This window comes from Mauremys reevesii, linkage group 6, assembly GCF_016161935.1.
Source record: "Mauremys reevesii isolate NIE-2019 linkage group 6, ASM1616193v1, whole genome shotgun sequence".
Classification (NCBI taxonomy): domain Eukaryota; kingdom Metazoa; phylum Chordata; order Testudines; family Geoemydidae; genus Mauremys; species Mauremys reevesii.
This window is the reverse complement of record NC_052628.1, coordinates 37,572,087-37,596,944: the sequence shown is the minus strand read 5'-3', so window position 1 is coordinate 37,596,944 and position 24,858 is coordinate 37,572,087. Positions and strand designations below refer to the sequence as shown.

Here is a 24,858-nt window from a genome sequence, read left to right as displayed (position 1 = left end):
GTGGACAGAACACCTACGTTTGTAGAGTGAATAGCTTAAGGGAGCGAGATTCACCATCATGTTTGACACCACCTCCTGTAAACCCAATTTCTAATATCACAAAATTGGGCTTTAGGTTTCGTGACTGGAGAGAGGGGAGACAATCAGAGAACATAACCACCAACCAGGTATGCATCAATTTTGAAAAACATACAGCATTGCCAACATGCTTTGACCCTCTCTCCCTAATATGTAATTTTTCTTTCCCCACTTTATATCTCCTATTTCTTCTTTTCTCTGCTTGCTTTCTGCCTAATAAGAGCCTAGCTTAGCTAATAAAGAGACATCTACCTTTTGTAAAATTACTGAGTCTGACCGGAAAGGCAAACTAAAAGCAATGCATGAAACAGACTGACACTAATTGTTTGATAGGTCACAGAATGGCTAAGACAACCAGGAGCTATGCCATAGTTTACCAGCAGCTAGGTTGCAAGTGAAAAAAGATACAAGAAGAATGGGATCTCTTATCCCAGACACAGTCCTGGTTATTGCTAATGTATGCCAGTACATTTGAAGCTAGTGGCATCTGTGGCAGTTCATCCTGGCAGCATGGGTTAGATTTTCCTCCAAAGGATTAAATTGATGGGAAGGGTGGCTGCTGCTCTTAATCTTTCAGTGTTCAAGATTAGGGGAAATAACCCTTTGTGACACACTGTACCTCAGAATGACACCCTGTAACACTCATATTCATTATTCATATGGTTGTGATATTTCATATAAAACATGCCATAGAAAGGTATCATATGAAAGTCATGATCTGCTGAAACCGGTTGTTCTATCCAGATGTGTGTATCATTAGTGTGTATAAAGTTATGAGATTGTGCTATGGTTGTTACTGAAATGTGCTGTCACTTTGCTAGTGACACAGAAAGAATCCCTGCCCAGGTGGGCATTGACCACTCATTAATCAACTGTGTGACTCAACTATGCAAGCACCACACAATGGGAACTGATCATTCACAGTGACTTAGGGCTTGTCTACACTGGCACTTTACAGCGCTGCAACTTTCTCGCTCGGGGAGGGGTGAACACCCCCACCCCCCGAGTGCTACAAGTTTCAGCACTATGGGAGCCGCGCTCCAGACAGACATCATCTTCCTTTCCAAATGCAAACAGATGGACATCATACCAAAAGGACTAAAGGTCCTCAATATATGTTCCATTCTATGCATCCGAAGAAGTGGGCTGTAGCCCACGAAAGCTTATGCTCAAATAAATTTGTTAGTCTCTAAGGTGCCACAAGTACTCCTGTTCTTTTTGCTCCCAGCACTGGTAGCTACACCCCTTGTGGAGGAGGTTTTTTTAGAGCGGCAGCTCTTTAACATTGCCAATGTATACAAGCCCTCAGCAAAACCCACCAGGACATGCCTGGGCTAGTATCTACCAGAGTGCCAGGCACATGGGACAAGGGTATAAAATAATGGACAACTGCAGCAGGCAAGGGCCTTTCTCCTCTATCACCTACACTGGAAACAATTAGGATACCAAGAAGACAAAGATCATCTGAGGAGACTGGTCCAGAATTCAGGAGGAAAGTCTGTACATTAAGGTCTGTAACAGCCAATGGGGTGAGAATATTGATTGATTCAAATCTTGTTTAGTTCATAGAATATAGATTGGGCGCTTATTTTTATTTTCTTTGGTGACCATCTCTGTCCTTTTATGCCTATCATTTATAACCACTTAAAATCTATTTTTCTGTAGTTAATAAAACTGTTTTATAGTTTACCTAAAACAGTGTGTTTTGCTTGAAGTGTTTGGGAGACCTCAGCTCAGGAGCAAAAGCTGGTACATGTCTTCTCCACATTAAGGGAAGGGCAGACTGGGTTATAAATTTACACTGGGGTCAGGCTTCTGATCAGGGCAGGATGGTACAGCTCTGGGGTCCTAGGCTGGGGAGCTGTAGGGAATTGGCTGGAACCTCCCTGTTGTTGGTTCATGAGGAGAATTCATGTAACTCCCTGCCAGTGGATGTCTGTGTAAATGCAGTACCTGGAAAAGTTTGCAGCTTGTCATTTTGTCACAGTGTGAGAGGGAGTCCAGGTTGGTAAACGAAATGGCCCAGCAGTACCCCAGTTCCAGGTTGCATCCTGGGGAACCCCTCACAACCTTCCCTGAAAATTAGACATCAGCCTGACTTCTCTTAAAAGGGATGAGTTCTCAAAAATGCCCAGGCTTGATGGTTGCTTTGTTTAGTGGTCTACACAGGATTGTGGGAAGTCCCTGGAATTCACAACAGTAAAATATTTCACTGACATTTCAAAATGTTTTAAAACAAGTTTTCTTGGAGAGTGGGAGAAGATAGAAGGTGAAAATAGAATGACCTTTTATTTCTACTTGCACATTTGGGGTATGTCAACCAATAAAGCGTGAGAGTAACTTTACTCTTGTGAATAATAGCAACTTGGTGTTCATAGGATCAAGCCTTTCATAAACAGTTCATTTGAAATGCCAAGAGAAATCCTCTTACCTCTTGACCACACTCGCCTGCCATCTGGCTCAGCAGCAGTGAAAAAAAACTTGCATTTTGTAGTAGAACTCTACCTATGACTCCCAAGTAAGTAGACATCACCACTGGATACCTCTGAAACAAAAGTAAAGAAAACAAAATATTTTTATTTTAATGTAGAAAAAATACATACCATACTGCAGTAATACCAAAACAGTATAGGGGATATAGGGAGAATGTTTGCATGCATTCCCTTTCTTGATGCCTGACCTTCTTTTACCAAATCAGGATTTATTGAAGTGTACCACAGAAGCCACCAGAGATGCAGTATTGACATACCATTACCACAAAGATAGCTCCTATTCTACCAATCTGGACAAACTATTGTAATGTTAGATTACATACCACTGAGTAGTAAATGCTGTCAGATGCTAACTTTCAAGGTACTGTATAGTTTAGACTAATTGCATCTTACACAATGAAGCATGTATTGTACTGGTAACATGGCATTCTGTTAGCAATTGCAAAGTTGGAATGTATTTTTCTAAAATTAATATTTATTAATTATATCTAGAACTGTTTAATATCTCTTAAAATATTGTTACAGTTCTCTTTGATAGCTTTTGGAAAGTCTATACACTAGCTAATTTGCTAGTCTCCCAAAATTCAGTTTATATTTTTAAGACATGCCTTAGCTAGTTACAATAATGGCCTTAGTATTCAGAAGCTCACAGGATTGTTGTAAGATAATATTCGTATAATCAATATTGTTCAATTCAGGAGATATCAATGGTATTTCTGGTATTGACTCCTGCATCTAGCAAGTAATAAACAAATATTTTACAATATTTTGTATTTGAAAAATGAAAAAGAAGATACTCCACAATGATATCTCAGATTTTTTTAGATATGGGCAAGTGAATTTATTATAATTATGAGACAGAAAACATCTTTAATATCCACATCCAGTTTTTCTCTGTATATTTTGTTTTTTGCGTATCTTTTAGATAATATTTTACTCAGGGCAGAGACTGTCTTTATTTTTGTGTTTTGTAAACCAACAAGCATATTACTGACTCTAAATAAATAAATAAATAAAAAGAGCCTATTTAGCTTATAGTAATGGATGTTTTTGACACGTGTTGTCTATATGTTTTCCACTCTTGGGTGTTCACATGCCCCCAGCACCAGTGAGCAGAACTGTTTTCTCCAGCAGTGCCTGCTGGCCCATGTTGCGCCCTAGCTATCCTTGTATACCCTTGCAAGCAGAAAGCAAAGAACAGGTGGGGCCAACTGTCTCTCAATTGTTACAGGCTTCAGTGTAGTGGGAAAGGAGGGCAGGTCATGGAATATATAAAGACAACATATCTTCAAGTGATTGTTTATATGGTTGTTGTCTGGCCATTGGTAAGTTTAGGTTTGAAATTAGATAAAGTTATTTTAATCAGAGGAGTGAAGTTCTGGAACAGCCTTCCAAGGGGAGTAGGGAGAAAAAAACCTAACTGGTTTTAAGAGTGAGCTTGATAAGTTTATGGAGAGGATGGTATAAAGAGAATACCTATAATGTCATAGGGCCCATCTGTGACTATTAGCAAAATAGCATCCAGTTGGAGATGATGGGGAGATGGGGGGGGGGGCTGAGTTACTACAGAGGACTACTATTGTGGCTCTGGGGTCTCTTGACCATGCTCAGGATCTAACTGATCACCATATTTGGGATCAGGCAGGAATTTTTCCTCAGGTCAGACTAGTACAGACCCTGTGGGGTTTTCACCTCCTCTACAGCATGGAGCATGAGTCACTTGCTGGTTTGTACTAGAGTAAATGGTGGATTTTCTATAACTTTGAAGTATTTAAATAAAGACTTGAAGACTCCAGTAACTCAGCCAGAGGTTATGGGCATATAATATGGGTGGATGAGGTTTTGTAGCCAGCAACATGCAGGTCACTTTAGATGATCATTATGGTCCTTTCTGGTCTTAGAATATATGTAGACTCCCATGCAAAGATGTGGGAAATCTGAGTCTTAAGAAACTAAACACTGAAAAACTGCCATGCCAAAAGACATACCAGCTCGGGAAACCTTCCCTATTGCACAGTGCTATTGAATATTGTTTAGTAAATGTATGGATTGAACTCTATGTGGCAACTCTACAAATTTTGGCAATAGGAACATTTCTAAAGAAAGCCACTGAAGTAGCCTGACCTCTAGCAGAGAGAGATTTTATATGAACAGAAGGATCCTGTTTAGCCATTTAAAAGAGATTGAAACCACCCAAAATCCAGTTAGACAATCTTTGGGAAGAAATTGCCTTCCCTTTTACTTCTTTGGCATAGGTTACAAAACATTACGATGTCTCTAAATGAACTGGGGTTATAAATAAAAGATAACACTCTAGCCATGTCTAGTATGTGTAGTTTTTTTTCTGCATCATTTGTATGGGAGGTTGGAAAAAACACAGGCAAAGGAATAGTTTGATTAATATTAAAATGAGAAAAAATTAGGAATGAAACTAGAATAAGGCCTAGGGCCATGTCTTCCCTTACAAGTTCACAGTGGCACAGCTGTACCAATACACCCTTGAGCAACAAAAATTTTGCTGACGAGTGCTAGTGTAGACATGGCCTAAGTGAGACCTGATCTTTATGAAAAGTCTTCCACTCAGTGTGCAGACATAATGGTACCCGAAAACTATGTTTGCACAGATAGATGTTGAAAAGAATATGTGGCTAATGGTTTGAATGGAGCTAATACAGACCAGCTAATACAATATTCAAATCTCACAAGGGAAGTGATTCTCTAACCAGACAGGAATCGCTGCAATTAACCCCTTTCAAAATCTAGAAATGGTGGGATGTGAAAATATTTTGTAATTTTGAATTTGTGGATGGTAAGCAAATGCAGATGCTAGATGTACTTTTATTGAGCTATTACGGAATCCACATTTTTTAATGAAAGCAAGTAGTCCAATATATATCAGATGTCTGTTAGGAAAGGTAAAACATGGATGTCATTGTGCCCAAATGGTGAACCATTTCCATTTGGCATTATGGGTAGATTTTACAGAGTCTTTTCTACTATTGATTAGACTACTTTAGACAACCTGGGAGCAGGACCTCTCCAAGTCATTTAAGCAGCAAGGATCTGAGCTGTAAGGTGTAGAGATGGTACATCTTGATGAAGAGTTCTCCCCTCATGTTCAGAGATCAAATACAGAATTAAAGGTAGCAATATTGGAGTCTGACTTGACATTCTTAACAGGTCTGGAAAACCTGGGCCAAACTGGTGCAATGAGAATCATCGTTGCACTATTCTGCTCGAGTTTTCTCATATTCACCATATCAAAGGTATTGCCAGATAAGCATACATGAGTCCTCTTGACCACAGAATTAGAAAGGTATCTGAAAGAGACCTTGGACTCTGTCTGCCTCTCAAGCAAAATCTGCTGACTATCAATGCCATGGCAAACAGATCTATAATTGGGTGAGCCCATTTCTGGAAAAATCTGCTGAATAGCAGATATTTATGGACCAGTCATGGTCAGAAGAAAAGTTCCTACTCAGACAAATCCGTAACTGTGTTCATCAGTTCTGGGAGATGAATAACTTTGATAAAAATTCCATGTTTGATGCACCACTCACAAAGCTGGATTACTTCTTGGCATAGGGGAGATGACCTTGCTCCTTCCTGCCTGTTTACATAAAAATAGCAGTGGTGTTGTTTGTCATTTACCTGTATAGGCTTGCCATGGGTTAGAGACAAAATACTAGACAGGCGAGAAGAATCGTCCTGAGCTGTAAAATGTTGATATGCAGAAGGGATTCATCCTTTATAGTTTTGTGTCAGGTGTTCTGTAATTGAATTATGATTTGCATGATCTTCTTGAATCTGGACTGAGGTGGGTAAGCTGATGCCATGGAGTCCAGAAGAGCACGTATGAATTCTATTTTTCAAATGGAATCAGTACAGACTTTGGAATTCGTCCAGAATGGCCAACAGCTGAAGAATGCAATGAATATTTTCCAAGACCTGCTGAGGGGAGGAAACATGTATCAGCTGATCACTGAGGTGAGGATAAACTCCAATGGTCTGCTTTCATGGAAATGCTGCAATGACCACCAGGCACTTTTGTTAACCCTAGGGGCTAAGGAATAAACAAGAGTAAAAACCCCTTCCCCTGAATCAATGAGGAACCTCACCTTTGCCCTATTTGTCTGATGAAATATTATTCCCGATTTCTCAAAAACATAATAGATGGTTTCCAAAAGGGGTAAGTAAGAGAAAAAGATGCATAACAATCAGTTTTGAGTTCTCGACATGACCACCAAACTTGCTGCCTGTTGACAGACGTAGCTGAAGCAGATGGACACCTCTGGTGGAAACACTGTTTCTTACTAGCAGGCCCAAAGACTTGTGATACAAAGTTTGTAATGGACTCATCAGCTGACACGGCAGGAATTTTTTTTCCCCCCAACTGACTGTATTCTTCCAAATGACCTTAAATTTTCACCAGAGATCTTATGGAGATATGTTGGATGTCACCTGTTTTAAAGCTAAGTAGCTCTCAGCTCTAGAATAGTAAATCCTAGTAGTGATCTCAACTTCATGTGGGATACCCAAAGACTGGAACGGAGACACTCACCTTGTTGTTATGGCAGTCATCATGAAATACACAGCAGTATTTGATACATCCATTGCGGCTTGTAATGAGGTATTAGAGATAGTTGTTCATTAATCAGAGATTGCAGTTCTGATATGGACTCCCGGGTATCTTGTCAAAGAATCTGGAGATCCTATTCCGGCAGAGATACTTGCCATTAGAAAAGAGAGCTTGTTAATTTGAGATTTTCATTTGAAGACTGGCAGAGGCAAAACTCTTCCTTCTCAGCAAGTCCAAATGACTGGGCTTCTTTTTCTTCGGCCTTAGCTGTTTAGTATACTCCTGACCTGCTACAACTACAAGAGAGCCTGGTATGGGGTCAGTACAGAATAATTCAAACCTTGATGATGGTACCTGATATCTTCTATCGATCTCTTTTGAGGAAGCAGGAATTGTGGTGGTGTTTGCCAGAAAAACTGAGCAAATTCCAGCAGGTCCTCACTAACTGGCATTGTCAGCCTTTCTAGAAGTGCAGTATGTAATATGTCTAGATGTTTGTGGGATTTTTCACAACCCACTTCCACCATGCTCTCTAATGTTTCAGCCAACCTCTTCAGAAGCTTCTGAAATGTATGAGTGTGCTCAGGTGGCGTTGAAGAAAATGGGATTGCAGCTTTGACAGGCAAGGAAGATAAAAGTGCAGCTGGAGGAGATCAGTCTGATGAAACTGTTGTCAGTGTGCGAGCTGGAGATCAGTCTCATGAAACTGCTCTTCTTCAGAAGTTTGGATTTGCTGCTGACCTGGAGAAGCATGAGGCTTCTGTTCCGCACAAGATGCAGATGGCCTGACTGAAGAAGGGGACTATGGTCTAGAATATTTTCATGACCAGTCTTCTCAAAAATTGAGGGCCCCGAGAAGTCAGGTCCATTGGTCCCCAGGCAATCTTCACAGATAGGCCACCATCCATCTTGTTAATAACTGATGGACTGAGTGGCTAATGGAAGCCTAGCCCCATCAGAGGCACTACTCATGGGAGTCCTGATTTCAGCAGTGCCGACCCCACTGTTTGGTCCAGCTGTGCTATTTAAGATGATTTAGTTGGGAATTGGCCCTGCTTTGAGCAGGAGGTTGGACTAGATGACCTCCTGAGGTCCCTTCCAACCCTGAGATTCTATGATTCTAAGCCAGAAGAAGACACAGAAAGTTGTCCATGCAACTGGGTGAATCCCTGATTGGCTGTTACATTGAACCCTGCTTCCCTGCCTTGTCCTGGTCCCTGACTTCCTGCTCCTGATCCTTGGCTTGATTCTCGACTCCAACTCAGTTCTGATCCATGGCTCAACTTCTGATTCTGGCTCCAACCACTAGTTTTGACGTCCCAAGCCCCAGTTGTGATAATGAGTATGTAACAGAAGCAAATTAATAGATCAGGGAAGTGGATATCAGGATGAGAGTGTATTTCTCTGTTCCCAATGGCTACCATAACAAGCTTGACTCCATCATTAGGTGTGATGGCTGTGTCACGTGGGAATTTTTGTTCAGTCATAAAGACTGAAGACCCAGTACCAAGTAGCAAAGAGCTACATATATAATGAAAAGTTGCCCAAATGAAACTAACCTACAAAAACTATCCTAAAATAAATACTAGTAGAATACTAACTATGGTCAAAAATTACCGTAAATAAACTATGGAAATAGAATTAGCTAGAGTAAAGACACTGCTTTCACTGCATTAGAAGAAACTAAGATCGGTTGACCCACCCCTTTATGTTCTTAGAATAGGAAGCATGAGGGAAGATGGAATGTGGGCCAATAGGAACTGGTGATCAAAACAATTCCAGGCTCCAATGCTCAAACACCCAAGAGTAGACTACATACATCACATCTCAAAGAAGAATAAATAATACTTAGACTTGAAAATATCTTTGCTAACAGATTGCCAATACTGACTTCTGAAAGTATAGTTTGCCTCTAAAAACTGACTGTAAAACCAGCACCGTTTTTCTCAACCTATCTGCTCCCTACGGCTATTCAGAATTATATGTGCTTACTTTAACACAATTAAGTTTTTACTGCTTTTTATTCCTATTAGCATAGCAGGAGCCAACATCGCTCAAACAGTAAGCTGTATTTTGTTCTTTCTTGTGCATCAACAGATGTTTAACATGCACCTTTATACCTGTATTGAAGACAAAGAGTTACAGAGGTGTCACTGAGGGTATGTCTACACTTTGAGTTGGGAGTGTGATTCCCAGCTCAAGGAGACATACCTGTGCTAGCTTTCATCAAGCTAGAGTACTAAAAATAGAGTGCAGCCATGGGAGCATGAGCAGCGGGATGGGCTAGCCACCTCTAGTATGTGCCGAGGGTCTCAGAAGCATATGAATTTGGGCTGGCTAACTGTCCTGCTGTTGCAGCTCCATTCTGCTTTAATGCATTAGCTTGATAAGAAGTAGCACACATATGTCTCCTTAACCTGGGACTCACACCATCAAACTCAAAGTGTAGACATACCGTAAGAGAAAAATGCATATGCTACTAGGTACAGAATTAAGATGGCTGTAGGAACATTCTGAATTACTGGAATTTTCTTGCTTGCTGCAGTGCAACCTTGTGCAGTGGGATAGGAAGGATACTAAGCCACCATACAAGTATTCTGTACTTCTTGCATGCCGTGTTGTGCTCTGTGATGATACCATGAACTCCTTAGCGCATGGGAGAAGTAGGTTGGGCAGCAAGGGATTCCAAAAACCACAAAGGCTACACAACAGACTCCTTCCCCAATTCCCAAGAAATTCCACATTCCTTTACTTAGGTTGCACAGCTCATTTATTCAGGCTATTGACTGAATTAAAATTTGCCTCCTAACCATTATTATGTATTTAGGAATGACATTGCCCCCATTTTAAGGAATGCAAAATAGTCTCTCAAAGTTCAAGAAAAATGCCTTTCAAAACTTAAAATAAAATGCTAGCTAGTTGGAAAAGCAAAGTGTTTAACCCACTCAGTGTATGTAATGTTTATACAACAGCACCACTGAAAGGGAGAACATGGAATTCTAAGCACAAAACAAAAGCAAAATAACATACTTCTCTCTTATCTGTTTGCATCCTTATTCAGTGATACTTCAAGTCATTGAGCTATGCAGAACATCAGTAGCAGCTTGACTCAGTCTCCTTTTCCTTCCTTACCTAGTTCATTTGTCCCTGGCACAGGGGACTCAACAAATTCTCAGTAGTAGTTTGGTTCCTTTCCCAATTTATCAGATCTTTTGTTAGCTTTATAAAAGTGCTGTTGGCCTGGCAACAACAACTCATCACCGTAATTCTCAGTGGTGACACTTCCTCATGGTAACAGTTAAGGAATAGCAGAGTGCAATTACACAAATTGGTGAAAGAAGAGAGAACATATTTCAGCATTTTCTCTGTAATTTTACCACTTCATGATATAACCTACTGGTTATTTCAAGTTTTTTTATTCAATGTGAGAAAATAATAGGGTTTATCAGGTATACTTAAAAATCACAGAGAAAAAGAAAAATGATTAAATGAAAAACTTAGGTCATGTAGCAGAAGGGGATGAAGTAACCCCCTGAAATAAGAGAACTCTATAGTTGTTCTCAGTCTGCCAAAGTTTAAACAAAAGGAAGAAAGACTGACTGATAAGATAAATTTCAGTGTACATGGTATTAATTTATTATGTTTTCTTTGAACACATTGTCTTAATTCAAGATTCTAATATCTAAATTATTTATAATATATAAATATATAGATATATTTTACAGTAACAATGGAATCAAGTGTGTACAGTAAATGTAGGTTCTAAATAGGGTGACCAGATGTCCCAATTTTATAGGGACAGTCCCAATTTTGGGGTCTTTCTCTTTTATAGGCTCCTATTATCCCCCAACCCCTGTCCCGATTTTTCACACTTGCTGTCTGGTCACTCTAGTTCTAAACGACTGATGTTCCTTATTAAACCAATAGGGAAGTGTTATTTACTCCTTCACATAACAGAAGAACAAAGGGTCACCCAATGAAATTAATAGGCAGAAGGTTTAACACAAACTAAAGGAAGTACTTTTTCCATACAATGCACAGTCAACCTTTGGAACTTGTTGCCATGGGACGTTGTGAAGGCCAAAAGTATAACTGGGTACAAAAAAGAATTAGATAAGTTCCTGGAGGATAGGTCCATCAATGGCTTTTAGCCAAGATGGTCAAGGACACAACCCCATGCGCTGAGTGTCCCTAAACCTCTGATTCCCAGAAGCTGGGACTTGATGATAGGGGATAGATCACTCAAAATTGCCCTGTTGTGTTCATTCCCTCTGATGCATCTAGCACTGGTCACCATCAGAGACAGGATACTGGGCTAGATGGACCATTGGTCTGACCCAGTATGGTATTATTATGTTCTTACGTTCACTAAAACTGAAACCTGAGAGGTACTTTAAAATGTTCACTTAAAACAAAGGGTTGCTCCTTAGTCAAAGTTGATATTAGAACTCTTCCCAAACAAGTGATATTAAAGATGTTATGATTTCCCGGACTACCGCATTTTATCTATGCCATTTATTTGCTTTATTTACTTACCTATGCATCTTTTTTTAATTTGAATTAAATTAGTTGCTCACAAAAAAAACTCAAAACACTTCTAATTATGAACAATAAGGTTCTTCACGTTAATGTGCTGTATAAACTCAATTAATACAGTATTGTATAATGGTTTACAATACACACCATGTTTTGGGTGATGTTATGAGTACATATAAACTGTCATTCTTTTTATCTGTTTTCAATATCAGCCACATATTCTGAAACAAATTAATTTTGGCTGAAATTTTCCCTACTTACTATCAGCCTAAACTTCTTTCTTTTTTAAAGCCTGAGCAAAATCAAAGAAGTCATTTATTTTTGGTTCTGGCTTAAACGGACACATACTTTTCCACATAGTATGATCAGAAATTAGGCACACACAACTTCAATGGTTTAGCCAATCACAAATTTGCTAAAACATTAAGTCCCAATCCTGCAATGCATTGTAAGGATCCCTGCAACTACTACTCCTGAGGGAATTCTGAGTCACTGTGCATGCACAGAATTTATGTCCCCTGTAGATTTCCTTTGCTTCCCTGCAGAAAAATGACTTTCTGACAGGGAAGAAAAGAGAAGCCACAAGCATGGTCATGTGACCCTCCCTAGCAGTATGTTGCAGGTGCCCAGGGCAGCTGGCAGAAAGGTAAATCACTGTGGTGTAGAAGGTGTGACTGGGGAAGACCCAGCTGGTGGCTCCCACCCTGCACTAGGCTCAGCTGCTAGTCCCTGCTGGGCTGGGGAAGATGGGACTTCCTCTTCCACTGTACGGCATCCAGAGCCATGTCAGACCCACCCCCAGATTTCTCCTCCACCTGTAGGAAGCTCCGCAAACTCCCCCTCCTCACGCTTTCTGCACTCATTGCTCCTCTGCTGCAGGGGGAGTATCACTGTACAGGGAGCTGTTCACTCCATCCACTCAACCTCCATGCAGCCAGACCTCCTCATATCCAGACCCTCCCGCCCCCTGCACCCAGAACCCCTGACAAGCACCACCCCACCTCAACCTGGACCACCCTGAGGAGTTACCCACATCCAGATCCCCACCCTATTGAGCTCCAACCAACCACACGAGGATACCCATCCCACTGGACCTCACTTCCCCAGCATCTGGACCTCCCCACTGAGCCCTCCACACCCAGACCTCCCTGCTGAGCTCTATCCCTCTTCCCCGCTGAGCCCCAACCACCCTCACCTGAACCCCCCTTCAGCGTCCCATTACCATTGCACCCAGAACCACCCAACAAACCCCTGTGCATGCAGATCCCCCTGCACCCAGATCCCCCTCTGAGTTACTGGTGCCCAGATTGCCTCACACAGGACCCACCTCAACTCACACCTGGATCCCCCCACACTAAGCCCCTCCACACTTGGATCCTGCCTTGCTGAGACTCTCTGCCCACACCTGGTGCACCTAGCATGGAAGGGCAGGGCACTGGGGTGTTTCTGGGGAAGGCCCTGTCTTGTGCTGTGTCAGGGGTGGGTGCAGCTTCACTGCTGAGTCTGAGTCCTGGGTGGGAGCTGCACAGTGATCTCCCACTTCTGTGCAGCCAGTGGCCTGTGCTCCCCAATGCCATGCTGGAGTCTCCACATTTATTTGACAAATAAAATGTGCAGAATTTTGCATAATTTTAAAATAATATGCATGGAATTTTTATTTTTTTGGCTCAGAAATCAGCCAAGTTTAAATACTGTTTCACTGATTTAAAGTTTTGATATTTAAATGTATTTATGCAAGAATAGATTTTTTTTTTAAATGGCTGGACAGCTGGGAAAGTGCAGACTGCTGGGGGGTTGTGATAAAAAACAGCTTTAAACTGATCTTAAGGCAGAGGTGGATAATGCTTAGGCCCACAATATGAGTTGGTTGGGTTCTGATGAGACTTGCCAAGAGCAGCAGGGAGCAGCAGACTTTATAAGAAGGCTCTAGTAAATGAGAAACAAATGCCTTAAGAACTTTCCTAAAATCTGTATTTTCTATAAATCCTGCCTTTTATACACAGAAGAGAGTAGAACTACTAATATCAAGGGTAAAATCAATTTAATATCTGTAATTAAATTTTATACTACTTCTATTCTTCATTATACCCGACTTCCAGGGGGATGTACTTGATGACTTGAATTTCGTCTATGATGTTAATGTACTACACATTTCATAAAATGTAATAAAAACTACCCCAAATAGAATATTTGAATTTCTAACACTGAATTCATAAGGGCAGAGGTGAAAAAGTATAGTGATGCATATGTTCATTTGGAAAGTTAAGAAATAAGCCTGTGAAATCACATGAAATATTCCAGTCACAAGATTTCATTTTCCAGTAGTCGTTTTTTTAAATTAAATCTATTACTTACTTAATATTGGTTTCTGGGTACAGACTTATGGAAAATAAGTGGAAAGCAAATTCGTTCACTATGAAAAATTAGAGTAGTTTGAAGAAAATAATTCTTACCTCCCCATCTATAATCCCCCTGAACACAGATGGCAAAAGGGGTTGAAACATTTGAGGCCCCAATGCTGGGTTTACTTTTAGGACATTTTCCACAACCTAAAAAACCAAAACAAACAAAAACATAAAAACAAGCAAAGAACTACACTGAAAAAACTACAATGGAAGTTCCAAGACTTATGCATATTAATGTCTATTAGCCTGGGTGACAGAATGTGGCCTATTTCATAAACTATACAAATTAGACATTTACAATACTCTTCAGAAATGTACAAACCTTAAAATGTTGTGAACTGCATTCATAAATATCCTGCTAAACTGAACAGTGCAACTGAACTAATACATATGTAAGCAGCTGATCTGTGATGTTTTGCTGTTTCTAATTGATTTGCATTTGGAACAGGAAAAAAATACCACATAGAATCAATTTTGAAGACTAAAGTAAAAAAGCGTTTGGTGGGAGGGAGACACAGGAAAGTAGGTTCCACAGCTAAGTAAAATATTAGCTAGCAAGCAATCTGTGACAATTTATTTAGTATAACCCCAATCACATGGGATGAACTCTTTCAATAAAGCAGATCCAGTTCCCTTGTGCGAGAACAGGTGCTCCCAGTTTGGTCTATTAAGAGGGAAGGGCAGCTCCTGGGGCTATATGGGATCAGGGAGAATCTGAGAAAGGAAGAGTCTAAGGGCTTGTTTACACTTACTGGGGAACGAGCAGCAATCAATGCATCGGCGGTCGATTCAGCAGGTCAAGTGAAGACCCGCAGGTCATTCTCCTGAAGACTCCTGTACTCGCCCGGATCGAGAAGAGTAGGGGGAGTTGACAGGAGAGCGTCTCCCGTTGACATAGTGTAGTGTGGGCCTTGTGATAAGTAGATCTAAGTGACGTCGATTTGAGTTACGCTACTCATGTAACTCAAATTGCGCAGCTTAGATCGAATTTCCCCTGGAGGGTAGACAAGACCTTAGTGAGTAAGAGTCTCCTTACAGCACAGACTCAGTCAGTCAGGAAAAGGGCAAGCGAGAACTGCTTGGGAGTCAAGGGCAAGTGAGAGCTGTCAGAGAGCAGGGGACTGTGGAAAGTCTTAGATGGGAGCTGCAGATGGTTCTTGAGAAAAGACTGAAATCAAGAGCACCAAAAAGGATTTGTTGGTTGACTTTCTGAAGCCAGGGCTGGAAAGGGCTGAAGGTCAGAGAGCAGCAGAGAGACAAGGTGGGTGAGGTGTTACTTTTTTCTGGACCAACTTCCCCAGGTGAGAGAGAGAAGCTTTTGAGCCACACAGAGCTCTTCTTCAGGTCTGGGAAAGGTACTCCCAGCATCACAGCAAAACGCAATGTGGAACAGATCTGGAGCCAAAAGCAGTTGAGAAGGAACTGAAACGGTGGTGGGTTCACCTCTCCCTATATGCTCTTTCACCGGAGCATGAGGTTGTATAATGAACAGGTGTGGACCTGCAGACACTGCTTATTTAAGTCTCTGATCAAGAGCACAAGGGCATGCACATATCCAACGGTAGAGCACCGATAGGAACAATAACTTGAAGAATCCACAGTTCCCGTTGAAAAATTTCAGTGAGGAATGACCAATCCCTTTTCTTTCTTAACTAAGCCTCTTTCTACTACTCTAAGCATAACTTTTAGAGTAGCAGCTCAAAATAGTACAGCTTTGAGCAATGCCTCTTCTTTAAATATCTCGAGACAGATTCTCTGATGTGTCTGTGATCAGCTCAGGACACAAAGGGGGTAGAGGAATGGCCATCAAAGCCAATTACTACTCCTTCACTTTCTGATCAGCCCCAATCCAGTTTAGAGAAGTTCTAGAGGCTGCTCTAACTTGTGCCAATAGGCAATGGGGCCCCCAAAGGTTCATCTAGCAGAGAGGATACCCAAAGTGCAGCACAATCCAGCCAAGACTCCCCCATACCACGTGCACAGAGATTAAGGTTGCAGAGGAGCTTAATACTCCAGGTCTACATCTGCTGGAGGCCTTCTTGTGGTGGGAGAATGATCAGTTGCACAGATTACATTCCTCTTCTACCACCATAGCAGGATGGAGTGGAGGAAAGAATCTTGCCCTTCCATCTCCAAATCTTTCATTCTTCTGAATGTCTCCAAGTGAGAATCACAAATTCTCAAGAACAGTAATCCAATACTCCATGAGTTGACACCACATATGTACACGCAAACCATTTGGTCATCTTAATTCAAGATGGACATCTTGTACTTCAGTGGCTATAAACACAGAATAACTCTGTTTTAGATTCTAAATGCTTAGTACACAGAGCCTTTTTAACCCTACACACAAATTATAAACACTCAATGGAAACTAACTGTAGAGATTAAGAAAACAAAACTTTGCCAGGAAAGCTCCAGCCTATTTAAATTCAATACATTAGTTTACAAAATTATTCAAAAAACAATGTATTCAAATTACTTTCTTTAAAGTGTAAATTTTCATGCAACATCTAAGCCCCAAAGTTGCCTTAATATTAAAATGTTGAGAGGAAAATATGGCATGTGAATTTTTGATATGGAAGAAAACCTTAACATGTCAGTTTGCTGGTCAGTAATTTACAGGATTTAATGTATATTAGGTTGTTGAAATATACACTGAGAAAGTCCCCTGAATTAAAAAGTACAAAATAAAGCGTGTGTTTAAAAATATTATGCATAATTTATGTTGGTAGTATAAGACAGATGTTTGCATACAAAATACTGGTGCAATTTTTCAAAACAAAGTAATTTCCTCCAAGTTTATTTCAGAGATACAACCAGATGGAGGACTAAGAGGGGATACTGAAAAAAAGAATATAAATTGATACCACACTGCTAAGTGTTGGAAGACTAAAGCTGTCTCTACTTGTCCACAAAAAGAAGAATGAATGAATGAGGTGGTGCACGAGATGGTATCCATCCTTTTCAGCCTGAGGGCCAAACATGTTATTTCACAAGGTCAAGAGGCTACAATCAATATTTTGGGACAGATCCTCTGGGCCACTCTGCTCCATTTGGCATCTCTCAGGGTGCAAAAAGGGAGAAGAAACCACCCACAAATCTTCTGCTGGGACTTCCCCCAGTGTGTGAGTCTCACCAGTAGGGTGCAGAGCCAGTATATTTGACTCTGATGTCTCCCTTCCCCACATTATCTATCATAGGGGATATGTTGAGATGTGCAGAAGCATATTGAAGATGTGGAGATGGAGCGGCTGGTGTACAATGCACTCTGGCTAGTGGCTATACTCAAGTGGCATATGATTTCTTGGGGATCATAATCAGCTGGTGCTGCAGCCATGAGTCACCTAGGAACCGTGACTGAGGTATGACTGTCAACTTCTTCTCTTTTTCCTCTCCCCCCCCCCACTACCGTGAGTAAGGGAAGCCATTTAAAAACCATCTGGGCTGCAATCTGTTCCGCCTGTGTCTCTCACATCCCAACAATGATGGGGGGTGGCCAATGAACTGCCTACTGGAACTGTTCAAAGAGATATAGGATCCCATCAGAATTGTTGTTGGGGCTGCAAGAAGGCAATGAGAGGCAGGTGGGAAAAAGGTGTCCACTACCTCCTCCCAGGGTACGTCTACACTGCAATTAGATACCCACAGCTGGACCATGCCAGCTGAGTCAGGTTTGTGGGGCTCAGGCTAAGGGGCTGTTTAATTGCAGTGTAAATGTTTGAGCTCAGGCTGGAGCCCAGGGTCTAGGACCCTGCGAGATGGGAGAGTCCCAGAGCCTGGGCTGCAGCCCAAGTCCAAACATCTACCCTGAAATTAGACAGCCCCCTTAGCCCAAGCACTGTGAGTCTGAGTCAGTTGGCATGGGTCAGCCACGAGTTTTTAATTGCAGTGTAGACATACCCCCCATAGTGAGATGACTGATTCAAGTACTTCACTTTTAAAATCACAGGGCCTGGCTCAGGAAACATATTTTCAATTAATTAAATAAATTTTATCTTCTGAATAGAAGTGCCCTTGAGGGCCACAATTTAGCATCTCAAGGATCAAAAGTGACCCCCAAACCACAGGCTGCACACCTCCAGCCTAGGTACATTAAGTGACAAGTACTGTATGCAGAAAATTGTATACAGCTCAGCTTCTTCTTCCAGGCACTGCATCTCAGTATGCCTTTGTCCGCCAGATAAAAAAGGCCTCTACAATCGGAAATCTTCTCCCCATATAGATAGGGTTGTTGTTTTTTGGGGGGGGCGGGGGGGGCGAAGAGATGGAGTGAGAATGGAAACAAAGCTTCTGTAGTATTTTGTTACCAAAAAGGAGCCTGTTAACTTTCAAGTTCTATCATGAATACTTCAAAACAGAAAATGTTTTTCTTGTCTTTCCTTGGGGCAAAATACACTGCAATTTTTATCATAATTAGTATATCACAATGAGAAATCAGTTCATAGCAGACTTCTGCTATATGAATAATAATGTTGTATTAATAAAACTGAATGCAAGTCAAACTAAGACTTAAGAGACACAGTTAAAGCTCCTAGAAAAGACATCATTTTTCCAAACAGTGACAGTAATAAACCATAATTATTCTAACATCTGAATTGCACAGTATGAATCTCTATTTTCTTCCGAGTTTCCTCAAAAGGCATATTTAAAATGTCAATACTTATATTTTTAGATCTCAGAAATGGATTTATCAAGATCTGTTTTTCACAATATCTTTGGAGTTCCCAAAAGCTTTATTTAAAAAAAAAAAAAAAGTAACATGAATGAACCCAACAATGCAATTTACAAAAAAACGCTACTTATATTACAGTAGCAAATAGACATTGTGATAAAGTTCCTCCTCTACTTTGGTGGGTCCCATGCTTATTGGCAGATTTTGCTAGCCTCAGAGATTCACAGTAGCCCTCAGTTTGGCCACTTTCGGGGCTCAAATCTGCTGTTCACTCAGATAACCTCATCACTGGCTAGTAGGGGGAAAAAGAATAAGAACAATCCCCGCAGTTTCTGCTGATCCACCATATGGGTCAGGAAACAGCCCAGAGACATTCCCCTCTGGTGGAACCTCCTGTGTTGGATCAGGAGTTGGGAGGTTTGGGAGGAACCCGGGCCTGCCCTCTACCCCGGGTTCCAGCCCAGGGCCCTGTGGACTGCAGCTGTCTAGAGTGCCTCCTGGTACAGCTGCGTGACACCTACAACTCCCTGGGCTACTTCCCCATGGTCTCCTCCCAACACCTTCTTTGTCCTCACCACAGGACCTTCCTCCTGATGTCTGTTAACGCTTGTACTCAGTCCTCCAGCAGCACGTCCTCTCACTCCCAGCTCCTTATGCACACACCACTAATTGGAGTCAGAGCCTTTTTAAACCAGGTATCCTGATTAGCCTTAATTAAATCTAGCAGGTATCCTAATTAGCCTGCCTGCCTTAATTAGTTCTAGAAAGTTCCTGAGTGTTCTGGAATAGTCCCTGTTATCTTACCCAGGGAAAAGGGACCTGCTTAACCTGGAACTAATGTATCTACCTTCGACAACTCTCTTGTAGCCATCTGGCCTGACCTTGTCACAATACCCTAACCAAGATTGTGCAAGGCACTGTACAAATGCAAAATAGGAGATAATCCTTATCTAGAAGAGTTTACAATCTAATTAAACAAGACAAAGGGGGTGGGAGAAAGGGCGTATTATCCACTTTTGTAAAGATGGGAAACTGTGGCATTGCGAAATTAAATCAGTTGCCCAAAGCTAAATAGGAAATCTGTGGCAGCACCAGGAAATTAACCCAGACCACCCAACTCGCAGTCCAGTGCCTAAATCACAAGACCATCCTTCCACTCTAAACAGTGCTTACTGAATGCACCATCTACAATCACTATCTGGAGTCCCTCTCCTCTAATTCTATCCTAGACTCTTGCATGTCACTGAAACTGCTCTTGCCAAGTCTTTTATGAGCTTTGCTAGCTAAAGCTCAGAAGCAGTACTCCATCCTCATCCTCCTTGACGTGTCAGTCACCTCTGACACCATCAACAACACTCTTCTTCTCGAAATCTTGTCCTCCCTTCACTTCCATAACTCCATCCTCTCTTGGTACTCCTCCTACCTCTCTCATCGCTTCTTCAGTGTGTTGTTCAGAGGATCCTCCTCATTTGTCCTTCAACTTTCTGTCAGGATTCCACAGGGCTCTGTCCTTAATCCTCTTCTCCTCTCCCTTTACACCTTATCTCTGGGAAATCTCAATTCAACTACAACTTCTTTACTGATGACTCACAGATCTATCGCTACTCCAGACCTATTATCTTCTGTCCAAACTAAAATCTCGGCTTCTCTCTCTAACGTCTCCTTGTGGATGTCTAGCTATCAGCTCAAGATCACCATGGCTAAAATGGAGTTCCTAATCATCCTCCTCAAGCCCTCCCTGCTACCTCCCTTCTTGATCAGTATGGACAACATCACCATCAGGCCCATAACCTGGGAATCTTCTTCAACTCCAACATTTCTCTAGGTCCTGCCTTTCTTAACCATCCATCTAGCTAAAAATCTTGTCCAAACTCTCATCTCATGCCTTGACTAATGGAACATCCTTATCTCTGGGTTTGACAAATTCAATCTTGCCCCACTCATCTCCGTTCAGAATGCTGCTGCAATGATCATTCTCCTACCGTGTCGCTTTGACCATGTCACGTCCCTCATTGCATCCCTCCACTGTCTCCCCCTTCTCTAGTACATCAAACATAAGATGAGTGTATTCACTTTCAAGGCCCTTTACAGTCAATTTCCAGCTTACCTACCATCTCTAAGCTTACTTTAAATTAGCCTATGATGACAGCCTTCTTTGCCCATTTATTAAATTTTAAAACAAGCATGTGCTTTCTCCCATGCTGCCCCACACGCTTGGGAAGCACTGTCTGTAAAACATCTGCAAAGCTATCTCATTATTCACCTTCCAATCCCTCCTCAAAACTCTGCTTTGTCACAGTGCCTACAAAACACTTGACAGTGGTTAAGATGTTGGTGTGTTGTGACAAATGCCAATTATGATGACCCATATTGTCTCACTGTTTTCTTATACTCCTCCAACTGTCTGTATCCATCTGTTGTCTCGTTTTATATTTAGGATTGTAAACTCCTTGGGGCAGAGATAATTTTTTTCTCTGTTTTTATACAGTGTCTATGAACTATGTCTAGAACTCCTCGGTGCTAAAGTAACACAGAATCTACACACATACACTCATGCTCTCTGACCCCCCACCCCAACCCCCAAGGTCTTTCTTTGAATGTGGAATGCTCCAGTCTGGTGAATTGTTAATGTAGACTTTAAAAAATATATTATGTGATAGACTCAGGCCAGTTGGGTACAGCAGAATAGCTGAAGGCAGATATACTGGCCACTGGATTAACAGTTTTCTGTTCCCTGACTGACCAGAGCAGGGGCTGCTCCAGGCTAATGAGAACACCTGACTCTAATTAAGGCCCTGCTGTTACTATAAAAAGGACTCACTCCTGTCAGGCAGAGGAGCCAGGGAGAGGAAGTGCGGCTGAAGGGCTGGTTACTGAAGACACCCTCAAACCATCGTTAAAGGAGCCCTAAGGTAAGGGTGAAGAAGGGAGAAGCAGGAGAGCTGTGGGGAAGTGGCCCAGGGAAATGTAGCAACTCTGGCAGTGAAAGGTTGGCTGCCAACAACTGCTACCATTAGGGTCCCTGGGCTGGAACCCGGAATAGAGGGCGGGCCCGGGTTCCCCCCAACCCACCACGACAGGAACAGCTCCTGGAAGGGGAAGTCAGGTCCCTGTCAGGACAGGAGGCTGAACAGAGACTGTGGGAGTTCTCTCACCAACCTCCTTGCAGCCTATGATGAAAAGGGCTCAGCAGACTGTAACCCTGGCCCTAGAGAGAGAAGGACTACGTGGAGGGTCACAGTGAGCCACTGAGGCTAAGCATAAACCGCCTAGAAGCGCAGGACCCACAGGAGCAAGGTCAGAGCTCTGCCACAATATATAAATAGCACTACTATCTAACTTCCATGAGTTCTCTCTCATCATAACCAAATGCAAGGCAAGTGTAACTAGGTCCCTGAGATTTCCTGAGCACAACAGCTTTACAATACCATGGTTGGCCACTCACAAATTTGTCTCTACAGTTTAAAAGTATTGCTGCTAGGCTATGGAACAAACCAATACAATTATTTTAAGGTCACATTACACTCACTGGGCCAAGTCCTCACTAAGTTCCATACTCCAAGCTGCCTGAAGAGTTAAGTGACTTGACTGGGAAAAAAAAATCTCATGACCATTTTAATCCAGCTCCATCAGTGCAAAGGGCAGATGTGTGTGAAACATCTGGGGAAAGGCATGTGAGGAGCATGACCAGAGCACTAGAGCTGGTGCCTTTAGGCTGCTCCAAGATAGGCCTGAGCAGGGGACAAGGATTGGGAGAGATGAAAAGATAGCTTAGACCAGGGGTAGGCAACCTATGGCACGGGTGTTGAAGGTGGCACACAAGCTGATTTTCAGTGGCACTCGCACTGCGAGGGTCCTGGCCACCGGTCCGGGGGGCTCTGCATTTTAATTTAATTTTAAATGAAGCTTCTTAAACATTTTAAAAACCTTATTTGCTTTACATACAACAATAGTTTAGTTATATATTATAGACTTATAGAAAGAGACCTTCTAAAAACATTAAAATGTATTACTGGCACGCGAAACCTTAAATTAGAGTGAATAAAAGAAGACTGCACACCACTTCTGAAAGGTTGCCGACCCCTGGCTTACTGCCACCTTTGCCTCTCAGCCTGAGCTGCATTAATTGACCCAAACTTTCTTTGCAAGTTCTATGTTGCATCATGACATTCTTGCTTTTATGGGTCAATGGCTTAATAACATTATTTCAAGATTGCGTCTATCTATCAACAAAAAAAGGAGGACAAGAAGAAAAATGAGTCTCATTACAGAAGTGAAGCCTTGTATAGTCATATTTGAATTAAAGAGTACATGCTTGTTAATGGCTAAACTGCTTTAAATGGTCCAGTGATCATACAGCTTGGTATGCTTCTTACAGTGGGGATCTTCTGAAGACACTTCACAATAGAAAATTATTAATTTAAATCTTGATCTTTACAACTACACTTGGGTTTTCTGCTGCTCTGTTTTACTTTCCCTCTCTAGGACTTCTATCCTCTAATCAATACTTTAACCAACAAGTAGCATCAGGCTCACCATAAATAATAGCACACAGAAAATCAGTCAAATCCTAAGAAGGATATTTGATCATTATACCTTTACCACTATATGACTGATAATTTTCTGTTAGAGAGACAAGGTGGTTTTGAGGTAATATATTTTATTGGTCCAACTACTGTTGGTCAAAGACAGGCTTTCAAGCTACACAGAACTCTTCTTCAGATTTTTCTGTTACACATCACAGGTTTCAGAAATTCACTTACTGTTTCTTCTAAAAATCCCAAATCTTTCCTGTTCAGTTTCTATATTACAAAAGACTTCATAACTAAATTTGCTAATATTATTTCATCAAGTGAGCATGTTAAAATGTTAAACAAACCAATCAACCAACCAACCAACCACCCTATGCTTTCACTAGCAATTACTACTTGAAACAATGAGAGGTTTTCGTCTATCAGGTCCCTTGTGCATTAAGGTGATTGTAAGAGCTAAATGCTATCCTAAACATGTTACAAAGGCCTGCTCTTTGTAATAAGTTACTGATTTCTTTACTCACTTTAAGTGGACGACCAAAAATGACAATATACACTACCTTCAGCACTTGAACTTGACCTTCAGTAGTTATATCCTTTAAGAGCTCACAAAACGATCGGCATAGGTCACCTGAATACACCTGAAATTAAATGAAAACCAAAATTAAACATTTGTTATTTGCATTATATGAAGAGCAAAAAAAAACCTTAAACAATGACATATTATGAAATCTGTAATCAATTTTATTTACAACTGCAATTCCTAGTGAAACTCAAAGAACTAATTCTGTCATAAGCTGCAGCAAGACGTACATTTAAATTGCATGACATTTAACCTTTATATTTGTAGGAAAATGGTAGTTATTGAAAAGTTATAATCTACTGTACATCCACAAAAATCCAAAATGACCAGCTAGCATGTTAGAAAATGTTTTAAAAATTGCTGAGAATTGTGATTATTTCATCAATTTGAATCACATTTTTTGTATCTCACTCTTCTCTTATGTGCATTTTTTTTAATTGCTAGCAATACTTCCATGAGAGCAGGATCTTTGTTTTTTTGAAACTAATGAGTTGCTATTTATATGTAATCCAAAAAACTATCAAAACTTCTATAATATTACAATTAACTTCTCCACACAGCATTATGATTTAATCACAGTAAGGCAGTGAAGAAAGGCTATACCTTACTTGTGGATATTTCTTGATCTGTATAAACAGGAATACTGAAGATCAGGGAGGTAATTTTGCCTCTGTGTTTGGTATTGGTGAGATCACTACTGGAATGTTGTGCTTATTTCTGGTGTCCACACTTTAAAAAGTACGTTGAAAATTGGAGCGGCCTCTGACCAGCACCACAAGAATGATTTACGGTCTGGAAAATATTCTTTACCATGAGACTAAACAAGCTTAAACTATTTTAGCTTATTAAAAAAAAAAGTTGAAAGGTGACTCGATTACAAATACCTATACAAGGAGAAGACATCTGGTACCAGATGACTCTTTAATCTGGTAAACAGACACAAAAAAAACCAATGGCTGGAAACTGAAGTAGAAAACT

The 24,858-nt window shown here is 41.1% G+C and overlaps 1 protein-coding gene across 10 annotated transcripts in view; it reads right to left on the bottom strand.

Moving 5' to 3' along the window:
- The window catches only part of IPO11 (importin 11), a 232,774-nt gene that overhangs the window by 78,423 nt on the left and 129,493 nt on the right, over positions 1-24,858 (bottom strand). For all 10 annotated transcript variants that reach the window (XR_005600208.1, XR_005600209.1, XM_039543641.1 and 7 more), the window contains 3 exons: positions 23,858-23,938; positions 14,139-14,234; positions 2,510-2,623 (listed from right to left, as the gene is read on the bottom strand). Coding sequence is in view for 8 of the 10 variants with exons in the window: in XM_039543641.1 (XP_039399575.1) it covers positions 2,510-2,623; positions 14,139-14,234; positions 23,858-23,938 (291 nt within the window). In the remaining 2 variants the exon portion in view is untranslated. The remainder of the gene's footprint in view (positions 1-2,509; positions 2,624-14,138; positions 14,235-23,857; positions 23,939-24,858) is intronic.